The sequence below is a fragment of the Pelodiscus sinensis genome, chromosome 5, assembly GCF_049634645.1.
Source record: "Pelodiscus sinensis isolate JC-2024 chromosome 5, ASM4963464v1, whole genome shotgun sequence".
NCBI classification, from domain to species: Eukaryota; Metazoa; Chordata; order Testudines; family Trionychidae; genus Pelodiscus; species Pelodiscus sinensis.
The window spans coordinates 86,050,311-86,062,709 of NC_134715.1; the positions used below are offsets into that span (position 1 = coordinate 86,050,311).

General features: G+C 46.0%; 1 protein-coding gene across 16 annotated transcripts in view; it reads right to left on the reverse strand.

Annotated features, from left to right (window-relative positions):
* The window catches only part of FIP1L1 (factor interacting with PAPOLA and CPSF1), a 101,884-nt gene that overhangs the window by 72,415 nt on the left and 17,070 nt on the right, over positions 1-12,399 (reverse strand). For 9 of the 16 annotated variants that reach the window (XM_075930418.1, XM_075930419.1, XM_075930424.1 and 6 more), the window contains exons 7-9: positions 11,311-11,441; positions 10,941-11,009; positions 1,841-1,950 (exon numbers count right to left, since the gene is read on the reverse strand). In XM_075930418.1, the coding sequence (XP_075786533.1) occupies positions 1,841-1,950; positions 10,941-11,009; positions 11,311-11,441 (310 nt within the window). The remainder of the gene's footprint in view (positions 1-1,840; positions 1,951-10,940; positions 11,010-11,310; positions 11,442-12,399) is intronic. The other 7 variants (XM_075930426.1, XM_075930421.1, XM_075930429.1 and 4 more) reach the window with 1 other exon arrangement.

The following is a 12,399-nucleotide window of genomic DNA, read 5'->3' on the forward strand; positions in this document are numbered from 1 at the left end:
GTTCTTATGTTACAAACTGAAACTAAGAAACATCATGCTTCCTCTCATATTTATAACTAGTAATTTATTTATTTATTTTGGTTCCCATAGAACAGAGGTCGAGGCAACCTTTCAGAAGTGGCATGCCAAGATTTAATTTATTCACTTCTATTTACGGATATGCATACTGGAGGATGGAGAGGATAGGGGTAGGCTGGGGCAGGCTAGGTACAATGACCATATTTTCTGAACCAGCTGCAGCTAGGGAGAACGGTTTAATTTAAATTATTAAACAGAATAAGCGTTTTCACTTTATGCTACTTTATCAAACTTCACTTAAAATAAATATTAATTTATGTCCAACACAAAAGGTTTCAATGTTGTCTTTGTTTATGGCAGGGGCAGGGGCCACTGACCCACAGAAAAATCAGTTGGAGACCACACAAGTGAGAAGCAGAAAAAAACCCCAAACAAACAAACAACAACAAAAAAAAACCACCTCCAAAAACCCCCAGCTGATGTGGCCCCCAACTGAGACACCTCATTCTTCTGGCTCTCCAGCCCCACGAGATGAGGGGAAGGGACAGGGAGGACTGAGGTTTAGGGCTTCCCATAGGCCAGATGTACTTTTTCTGGGGTTCCAGAATTAGTGAATTTTTGTGGACCTCCTTAGGCTCTGGAGTGGGGACAAAAATGAGGGGTTCAATGTACAGGACAAGGCTGACAGTGGGGTAGGGGTGCTGGATCTGGGCCAGAGGTGGTTAGGAAGGCAGGGTCTGGAAGAGAATTTGGCAGTAGGAGAGGGTTTGGGGCGGGGATACGAGAGAGAGTTTGGGGGCAGGAAGAGGTTGGGGGAGTAATGCAAAAAATGCGCGAGGGTGAGAATGCAGCCAAATAGCTAGTTGGGGAGGGAGGCAAAGAAGTGGGAAGTAAAGGAAAGTGCAGCTTCTGCAAAGTAAAATTGTAACCCCCCCTCACATCTTTCCTCTACTCCAGCCTCGCTCCCCTCAGCCCCATGATCTCCCCCGCAGCTTGATCTCCTCCATCGCCCCATTCCCCTCAGTAAAACCCCTGACCCCTCTCATCCTACCCCCTATTACTACACATCCCCGTGTACCTAATGTGCACACCGGAAGGGCAGCAGTGCTGGGGCAAGGAGAAGCTAGAGGGGAGGGGGAAACAGAGTCACTTCCCTGCCTGGCCCAGCCCTCAGCCAGGGCTCGCCCCTCACCCGTAAGCTATGGCTCCAGGACTGGAGCAGGCAGAGTCCAGGGCTGCTTGGGGCTGGTTCCAGCCTGGCCAGGTGCAGCAGGGTGCTGAGGAAGGGGCTCTCTACTGCCACACACCCCCCGCGGGTAGCTGCATAGCACAGCCTGGGCTCTGGCACCCCATGAAGGCGGCAGCAGCGTGTGACCGGCCGTGCAGCTCTGGATCTGCAGAGCAGCTCCAGCCCCAGCCCCTCCCAGAATAAGGAGCAGAGCCTGTAGCGAGGAGAGGGGGTATTAAACCCTTAGCTCCTGGGAGCTGCACGCCCAGGCTAGGCAGAGGCAGCCCCAGGGACACGGAGCCCCGTGCAGGGTCATGCCTCCTGCTTTGCTTCCTGGGCCACCCCGCCCCCTATGCTCCTGACCCACCCCACCCTTCCAGCAGGAAGCCGGAGCTGGTTCTCCAGCCTGCAGCTGTGCAGTGACCGCAAGGCTCTAGCCACTGCTGGGAGAGACGGGAACCGAGCTCCCACCATGCATGCCACTCAAAACTGGCTCGTGTGCCATAGGCTGCCAACCTCTGCTAGAGCAGATCAAAACCTTTATAAAGAAAAAACTTTTACCACAAATTCTGAAATTATGACTGTCCAACTGACCTGTTTGTCGGGATTCCTGATTTGAACAGGGGGGGAGGAGATGTAAACTCAGCTTTGGTTGATTGCACGGCCATCTCTTTCTCCATATTTCCAGTTCTGCCCTGCTGTACCTTCAAAACAATATTTTCCTCATTAGCTCAGTCTCAGAAGTTTAACAATACTATTACTTGACTTAACAATACACACTGGAAAGACCATATGATTCACAACTTCAGTAATATTAAAACTATTATTCTTGAACAGATAAAATGTGGGATTTTGTTAAAAAGAAGCTGTATTTGCCAGAAACTGTTTTTGACATTTAAAAGGAAGCTAAAGAACTCCACATTTATCAATAATAATCAAAATGCGTAACTTTTTCAAAGCACTTGCCCAACAATAAAAACTGGGTTTAGTGTTCCTGTAAAAGTCTTATTTTATAAAATAACATTTTGTCTTTGAAAATAACTTTGATATTTTAAAACAATTAAGTGAACTAATGAAATGTAAAATCTTCACATCAAAAACACACTACAAAACAAGGTGAAAACATGCTTCATTTAATGAGACAGTAACTACAGCCCAACTAACTACTTCACGGTTGAAAGTTATTCCAAGAATATTCAATTCATATACTTTCACCATGCAGCTACTAGCATTTACAGTTTAGTAAGAAATACTAGAAATGTAGAAAAGTCTGTACAGTACTGGAAGATTTTGTAGGATTTCTATCTTATTAAATACTTTTGGTGCAAATACCTATAATACCTACTTTTCCCCCATACACTTTTCAGCTGACACCCAATATCCTAAAGATTTTGTTAAGAAAATATGTGAGAACTAGGAAAAAAACCCAAAAGTAGTAGTGATTCAGAAGTGGAGTGATTCAGTAGTGGAGTATACATATTAACTAGGGCTGGCAACACACACATATCACCTCCTCAGAGATTATATTTGGAAAAGTAGTAAGAAAAGTGGAATTAGGAGTCAGAAAAAAACCTAAGACTTTTTAAAAATATACTGTATCAGATATCTATTAGCCAATAAGATAGATCAAGAATCAGAATTTTAAATGCAGAATGCAAAATATAATAGAAAGTATTTTTTATTTTTTTAAACAATGCATTACTCAACTTTCCAGTCCTTAACATCTGTAAAACAATTTCCATTTATTTAACAATTTGTATTGAATATCTGCTTAGATACCTGTATCTCAAAATCTTATATGGGAGTTTAACTAAATCATAGTATAATTAATTCCACATAACTCTGATTTTGTAACTTTCTACATGAGAGTGAACTGTTGAGTCTTTCCACAGCCCCAATGCCTTAAAGCAAATGTTCCCAACCACTAGGCCACAGACCTATGGCTGCCAGGCTGTGGTGGATATAGGGGCCAGGACTAGGGTACAACACTCTCAGCACGGCTGTTGGAAGAGTCGTGTCTTGCCAGGCCTCTCAGCCAACCAGTGCTGGGCAGGGTCTTCTTCCAGCCGCAAAAGAGTGCTTCCCTGTGCTGCAGGAAGGCCGCACACAGCCGCTCCGTGTGGCCCTCCCATTGCACAGGGAAGCGCTCTTCCACTGCTGGTAGGAGACCCCCGTGCCATGCAGCCCTCCTGCCTCATGGGGAAGCACTTTTCTGCAGCCGGAGGAAACCCCACCCCTGCCCGGTGTTGGCTGGCTGACAGACGGGGCAGGACACGCCTCTCCCAACAGCTGTGGTGGGAAGGGAGGCACTGGGCAGTTTACCCCAGCCCCGGCCCCCAAAGCCGCCATGACATGGGCAGCAGCGCAGGGCTAGATGAGCGCGGTGGGGCTAGTGCTCAGGGGCTTTGGAGGCTAAGCTAGTAGTGGGGGCTCTGGGGATGGGGCTAATATTGGGGACTGATATTGGGGAAGGCTCAGGGGGGTTGGGTGCAATAGGGCTCTGGAAACAGGGGACTGGTATTGGGAGGTCTGGTAGTGGGGGACTCTAAAGGGCAGGGGGCTGGCACAGGTGTTTGGGATGGGGAGCAGGTACTGGGGGAGCTCTGAGGGCAAAAGGCTGGCATTGGGAGGGGTTAGGGGCTGGTGCTGGGGGGTAGTGGAGAGGTGGAGGGCTCTAGAGGTTATGGCTGGCACTGAGGGCTCTGGGGACTAGGCTTTTGGCAGACCGGTAACGTTTTGTTTGCATATTTGAATATTCAACATTTGCATAGGGAATATGCAAATGTTCAAATAATTGTTACCAGGCCACCAAAAGTTTGTGAATGGGCTTGCTGGATCCCAGTTACGAACAGGTTGGGAACCACTGCCTTAAAGAGAGCTCCACACAGACACAGTAGTCTAACTGTGCACAAAAAATGCCTTAGATAGTAAGTTTACATTTACATATTTACATACAACACCTCATATGCTTTCAGTGCTTAAATAATTAATCATGATAATAAATCTTGCATTATTTAATCTCACAGGCTATCCAATTTAAAGAAAAATCTTTGTTCAAAGCAAAATTACTTTATGTGACAACAGCTCCACATTCTGTTGCCATGCTCATGCTGGGTTTTAAACAAATACTTTGATTAGAAATGTTCTAATTTAAGCAAACATGCAAAAGATTAGCATAACTGTACCAGTTCTCAGCCAGAATATGTATGTTGCAATAGCTCACTTCAAAAAGTACTATACTTTTTAATGACTTACCTTTTAACCAGTAAAAAAGTGTAATAGCTAGAAAAAGTCAATTAAAACTAATTACAGGTTCAATCTCTCTACACCAGGACACTCTGATTCAGCAAAATCTGTGGTCAGTTCCAGGAACAGAGTATCCCAGTGGAGGGCTGGCAGCTGGGAGTCCTGCAGCAAGCTGGAGTCCAGTAGCAGGGCTGCCCTATGGCAGTGAAACCAGGAGGCAGCAGGGCTACCCAGCAGCGAGGTATGGAGGGGGGCTGCCGCCTGACAGCAAAGCCAGAAGCCCAGTAGCTGCCCAGAGGTGCAGCTGCCCAGTTGGGACTAGGAGGCAGTGGGACTGTCTGGCAGTAGGACCAGGAGCCCAGGAGTTAGGCTGCCACACTGTGGCACAACCAAGAGCCTGGCAGCCACGATGCTGCCTGGCACAGGTGCCCAGCAGGACCTGAGTTGCACTTTTGTATTTTAGACCACTGGTATCTAATCTTTTTGTGCCCAGGATCACTTTTTTGAATTTAAGGGAAACCCAGGATCTCCCCCATCCTTTCCGCAAGGCCTCACCCCTTCCTCAAAACCCCATCCCACTCTCTCCTCTGCTTGCTCTCCTCCACCCTCATTCCCTTTGATTGGGCTGAGGCAAGGGATTGGAGTTCAGGATGGTATGCAGGTTCTGTCTGGAGCATTCAGTGAAACTGGGGGTGAGCATACAAGCTCTGGGAGGGAATTTGGGTGCAGAAGGGATTCTGGGCTGGGAACAGTATTGGGGTGCAGCAGGAGGTGGTACAGGGTGCTGGTTCTAAGAGAGGGCAGGGATTTGGGGTACTTGCACTTGAGAAGAGGGTCTGGTCTGGGGCAGAGGTACAGGATGAAGGAGGGAGTATGAGGTGCTGGCTCTGGGAGGGGCAGTTCCTATTCCCAGCCATTAGGCATCATCAGTAGAAACAACAAATCAAAATATGATATAATTTTTTTAAAGTTACCATATGGTTAATTACTCCAGTCAGGACAGGTTAGACATTTTAGAACTCACTACTCAAAGAATTAAATTTAATGTAAGAGAAGTAAAAATTAAAATGAAATGCATACATATGTCAACAACCTTAAAATAACATATTCTGAAAGAATGAAATTGCAGAGAATATATAGGTATAGTCGATTAACTGCTTAATTGATAAGCAAAAGCATATAGGTTAATGCTATAGACTACACGCATTTTCCCCCCCTCTCCCCTGCAAGTTAATTTTTTTGCAGGCTGGCCAGCAGCTTGGCTCAGTTCTGGCTTGTGCTGGGTCTAGGACCTACCCCCACTATAGCTCTGCATTTGAAGTGTATTAGGAACCGGGGCAGCCAGTCTGTGTGAGGAGCTGGTTTTTAAGCTGGCTTCCCTCGCATACCAGCTCCTGCCTGGCACCCCATACTGCTGCCTCTCATACAGAGGCAGCAGCACAGAGTTGCTGGAGGCTTCTTTAGAGTGGGGCCGGAGCACACTGCCTGCCAGACCCACCCCCAGGGACTATAGAATAGTCAAGTAACCGATAAGAATTCATGAGGTTAATCGACTATTCAATTAACTGATATTTAACATCCCTAGTGCAATGCAAGAAGTACAATACAAGTATGTGTTGGGAGGTGAACGTGACAGAGACTGTGTGTAACTCAAACAGTGAGAGTGTGAGAGAGAGAGAGAGAGAGAGAGAGAGAGAGAAAGTGTGTCTATTCACGCACGATAGACTGAGAGAGCTGGCTGCTGAAGAAATTGCAGAAATTTTCGAGGGCACTCTGTCTGCATTTCTTAGAGGATCTCATACACTTCGGAAGTGCACTGAAGCAGTCAGGCTGTCCTCCCTCTTATGGAGATGAGTTACAGGGGCAGGGAGAAACCCCAACATCAGTGCTCCCTCCCTGTTGTGCACAGCCACCTGCCCAGGAGCAGCTGCAAGAGGGAGAAGTATGGATTGAATAAATGGACTGTAAGGTGGACAGAAAGCTGGCTAGATCTTGGGGCTCAATGAACAGTGATCAATGGCTTGATGTCTGGGTGGCAACTGGCATTAAGTGGACTACCCCAAGGGTCAGCTCTGCAGCCATTTTTGTTCAACATCTTTATTAATGAATGACCCGGACGAGGTGATGGATTGTATCCTCAGCAAGCTTGCAGATGACATTAAGATAGGGGAAGAGGAGGGACCTCCGTTGGAAGGTAGGGACAGGGTCCAGAGTGACCTAGACAAACTGGAGGATTGAGCCAAAAAAAAATCTGACGAGGTTCAACAAGGACAAGTGCAGAGTCCTGCACTTGGGACAGGAAGAATCCCAAGCATTGCTAAAGGCTGGGAACTGACTGGTTAGAAGCAGTTTGACAGAAAAGGACCTGGGGATTACAGTGAATGAGAAGCTGGATATGAGTCAACAGCGTGTCATTGTAGCTAAAAAGGCTAACAGAATATTGGGGTGCATTAGTAAGAGCATTGCCAGCACATCTAGGAAAGTGATTATTGCCCTTTATTCAGCCCTGGTGAAGCCACATCTGGAGTACTGCATCAAACTCTGGGGCTCCCATTACAGAAAGGTGTTGGACACCATAGTTTCCTTTAAAGTACACACTTGTGGGGATGTGCACCAAGAATTTGCCACCCACCCACCTCAGCTGTTCCAGGGAGACGCTGCGTGGCGGGTGGCTGCCCCGCCCCAGGAGCAGCTGTGGAGCCACCATGCAGCCACCATGCAGACATGGCATTAGCTTCAGCCCTTCCCCAGGGCTGGAGCTGCGGCCAGGGTAGTCCGTGGGCTGGAGCTGCTGGAGATGGAACCTGGGCCTTGGTACTAAAACTAGCACCGCAGCAACAACTCCAGTCCCAGGACATGGGGTAGCTGCCTGTCATGTGGCCACGCCTCCATATGCTGGGACTGGAGCAAGGGCCCTGGTGCTATTTTAAGTACCATGGTCCTGGCCCCAGCCACGATATGGCCCCAGATGCTCCCGGGGCAGGATGGAGGAGACACAAATGCCAGGGGTCCAAGAGGAGACAATGAGGGAAAAGGACAGAAGGGGAGAAGAGGATGGGAAGGTGTCTGTGGGGGTGGAAGTAGGGAGGGGACAGGGATGCTGGAAGAAAACAGGGGAGGGAAAATGGGGGCAAGAGGAAGTAAGAGGAGCGGTGTCGTGAAGCGGGTGCCAGGAAAAGGAGGTTGAAAGAAGGAGTGTGAATGAAGAAGGCAGGGGATGGAGCAAGTCACATGTGAGGTTGCAGAGAGGTGTGAGGAGAACTAAGCAGAGGATGGGTACCAGAAAGGAAGGGAGGGGGGCAGGTGTTGGGAGGGCAGAAGTAGTGAAGGAAGGGGGAGGCACCAAGAGGGTACAGGAGGCAAGGGAAAATGCAGATGCCAGGGGTATTGCGAGGGTGAAGCAGAAGGGCAGACATGAGGAGGGGAGGGACGGGCACCAGAGGGCAGAGGAGGCAGGGCAGGAGAGTAGAGGGAGGCGTTAGCAGACAAGGTAGGGAGCGGCTCAGAGGAGTGAGAAGGGCAGAAGCATGGGTATCAGTTGAAAGGCCAGCTGGGAGAAGGCAAGCCCCAGCCCTGCCCCTTCTGCCTGAAGCCACGCCCACTCCCAGTCCTATCCTTCTGGTCCACATGGAGAGCCGGGGCTACCATGCTGCGGCCCCGGCATGGCCCTCCCTGGCGGCTGGAGAAAGCTGGACTGTTGCGTAGTGGCTCTATCCTTCCTCGGTATCCGGGGAAAGCCGGGCGGCTCTATTCCTTCCCAGGCGGCCAGGGAAAGTTGGGCTGCTGCACAGCAGCCCTATCCCTCCCTCATGGCTAGGGAAAGCTGGGATGCCGTGCAGTGGCTCTATCCTTCCCCTGCAGCCAGGCAGAACCGGGCTGCCAGGCCGAGGCTCATTCCTCCCTGGCGGCCAGGCTGCTGAGCTGAGCTGCCTTCCGCAGTAGCCTGATGGAGCCGGGCTGCTGCGCCTCCGCCCCAATCTTTTCAGCAGTCGGGCGTGCAGGAAGTTTTGGGAAGGCTGTGCCTTCCCTTGCCTACATTACCCATGGGCAGAAACCCGGACAACAGAGGATGGGGAGGGGTGGGGGCAGCAGCAGGGCAGCAGCAGGCACCAGAGCAGTAGGTGGGGTGAGGGGAAAAGGGAAAGGTTTATAAGGTATTTATAAAGATATCTGTTATTAACTTGGCTGCCATGGTGGCACATATCTGAACAAGCACACATGACCTCAATATTGGTGCACAAGACAAGAATCACTCCGCTCACGGATGGAAAAATCGTAAGAGCAAACACTGTTGGGCGCATTGGAAAAAGTCCAGCGGAGAGTAACAAAAATGTTTAGGGGATTGGAGCATATGACGTATGAGGTGAGGCTGAGGGATTTGGGCTCATTTAGTCTACATAAGAAGAAAGTGAGGGGGGATTTGATAGCAGCCTTGAACTACCTGAAGTGGGATTCCAAAGAGGATGGAGAGGCTGTTCTCGGTGGTGACAGGTAACAGTACGAAGAGTAATGGTCTCAAGTTACAGTAGGAGAGGTCTAGATTGGATATTAGGAAAAACTATTTCACTAGGAGGGTAGTGAAGCACTGGAATGGGTTACCTAGGGAGGTGATGAAATCTCCATCCCTAGAGGTTTTTTTAAGTCCCAGCTTGACAAAGTCCTGGCTGGGATGATTTAGCTCAGGTTGGCCTGCTTTTAGCAAGGGGCTGGACTCTATGACCTCCTGAGGTCTCTTCCAACTGTATGATTCTAAGAACATGGGGGAAAGGCACCTGAACACAGGTGCTGGCTGTGGAGCTCTGCATATCAGCAAGCCTGACTTCCTGCCAGAGACTGACATCGACTGGGAGAGTCTTCAGGATTGACCAGTCAATTACAATGGGTTGGGAACCACTGTTTTAGAGCTTTCTCTGGCTTATCATTTGAAAAGTATTTCAGTAACTAAAACCATACATTTACAAAATTATATTTTGTCACATTCTAATTGTAATCATAGCTCAAATATGATTCATGGAGTAGTTATGACCAATTTATATTCAAATAAAAGCTATTTTTCTTAAGTAATTCATTCATGGTTTCATTATGGGTAAATTAACAAGATTAATATTAAATGACAGAACTTGTTCTAACACAGACAGAAGTTATATTCTTCAATGAAAATGTGTCTTTCTTCAGACATCTATAGAAAACAGGTACATATCCTAGAAATAAATACTCTCTCTATTCCCAGAAAGGGCACATAAACTGCAAGACACATATGCAAACAACCTATAATATTCAGACAATTAAATACTTACCTAAATAGTGACAGATCACTAGCTCTTGCCCCCAGACTGTCTTCCCATTACAGCTTCAAACCTCAATCCCCAGACTCAGGTGAGACATTCTCCAAGTCAGATCACTAACATTTAACACTTTATTAGAGCAAGTAGAAGGTCCAGAAGAGAGTTTGACCTTGTAATGGTTAGCTGCAATGGCAGACCACACTCCTTGCATTTCCTGAACTCTACTATGACGAACATTGAGGAAAGAAAAGCTACAGAAGCTACTGTAAAGGATGCCTTCACTGAAACAGAGAAGAAAACTAGTGGACAGCAATGTAAGCATGAGGATAAAATGGCACCAAAAAAACCAAAACTGGCTCTAATTGCTGTTTCTGCATTATGGATTAGAGGAACAGCAATCGTGTTATGAACTGGTTTTATGAAGTTCAAGAATGAAATACCATAAATTATAACTGAACAAACAAAATAAAATGACTTCAATATTGCAACTGAATTTACAGGCTTATATTAAAAGCAGTTTTAACAACTTAAAAGATTAAAGAGTAACGTTTAGAAAAGAGAAAATTGCTATCAATACTTTAGTCTACTGAAGATAAAAAAAGGTAGCTAGGTTGTTTTTCTGTTCAAGTATTGCTATTTTCTTATGGCACTTTGTCCTCATGTAGACAAATATCAGATTTGTAAAGCAGAGTACCTGTAAACGCACATTAGACAACAGAAGAACTTAAAAGAAAAGACATCTTCATATCTCAGACTCATCAGAGATGAAGGGTACAAAAAGTCAAGTAACCACAAAGCTGTGGAGTAAAATATCATGCTATAATCTGCAAAGCCTCTCCAGCAATTCTTTAACCTGAACAAACAAATGCACTATAAACTAAAAAAAAATAAAAAAAATAAAACCACCACATAAAGCAAGTATAGTTTCACTCAGCAGTTGTTAGTGCACTAGGCCATTAACTCACATGCTTGCAGCAGTGATGTCAAAAAATATTTTTTTAATTCAGCAAGTATGTGAGATACACAGAAAGTCACTGATGTAAGATGAGAGCTAGGAAAAATAGCTATGTCCACTTCAATCTTGCCTCTATCACTTCGGAGTGATATGGGAAGCAATACTCAACAAAAATGAGAGCAACCAAGGAAAGTTTACTAAAATTCACCTTAAAAAGATTGTATCTGCCATCTTGAATCTCTGCACCTGGTGTAACTTCCATAGAATTGTCTTCGGCCTAAGTTAAATAACACATTGCCCATTAAGATACCACACAACTTTGAATCAATGGGCTACAACGTGACTAACACACAGTTACAACCTAGTGGTGCCACTATCCGCACAAATAGTCAATGAAACAATGGAGAAGATTCTGGGAGACAAGAAGGGAAAGGTAAGGTATGAACATACTAACAATGATATTATACCAGACAGAAGAGATTTCTAACACAAAAACAAACACAGCACTATATCAATTTTATGTGGGGGGGAAAAAAGTGTTTACATATTATGGAATATCACAAAAACGTTATTATTACCGTAATTTTATTTGTAGTTGAGGTAACTGGTAACATTTCAAGTCCCATTCGTATCCTCTTTTGTTTTTCACAGTAAGCTTTCCAGGTATCTTCATTAAACCCATAATTGAAATAATCTGAAAGATCAGCACCTTCAAACAGAAAAGCAAAATCTCTTAAGAATTAAGAATTATAACTAAACTTTCCTTTTCTACTTCTGCTTTGTTTATAGCAACAGAAAGCATCAGAAATCAGGGAAAAATCTTGATGTTAAGAATTACAACTATCTGACAACGAATAATATGCAACGTTCTATGGTTCAATGTATTTGATGTCTATTCAGGACATGCTATATATACACATTTAAATTGTGCTGAGATCAGTTTTGAAATAATCAAAGCAATATGCTTCTTACATCTTTATAAAGACATTGTTTCCTTCTTCAATGCAATTTACAAAACACTAATGAGAAGTTCAAAGTAGGGTTGTTAAATTTAGTTTAATCAATTAGTTGACGGATTTTCCATCAACTAGTCGATAAGTGGGGTAGCCCCAGGAGCTAACCCCGCTGCGGCTCTGCGTTTTAAACGTATTAAGAGACGGCAGCTTTTGCTTATTGGATAGTTGACTAGTCGCTTACATCCCTAGTTGAGAGAGATAAAAAGAATGCAAAATACTTGTCAAATCTGGCTCTACCATACGTCTGTGAAATTTAGACAGGGAAGCAGAACATAATGAATACATGCATGAATATATGTTTCAGCATCCCTGATCCTGTCAGCTTTTTCCTCAAATTCTGTGGGTACCCCTTCTATGAATATAATACATCGGAGAGTGGCCAGAGCCATGGGGCAACCATTCTATGTAGATTTTTTTTTCTGTTAGTACAGGATGAATCTCTCTAAATCGGGACTCTCTGGTCCAGCAATATCCATGATCCAGAAGGACGTTCCTGTACCAAAGAGCCCCCATGGCCAGGGAGTCGGGCGGCAGTAGGGCAAGCAGGAGGGAGTTGGCTGACCAATGCAAGGCCTGAGGTCAGCAGTCTGGCTGGGGCTGACAGCAGCAGGGCCACCAGCATGGCTACAGCCAGCAGCAGTGGAGCTGGCA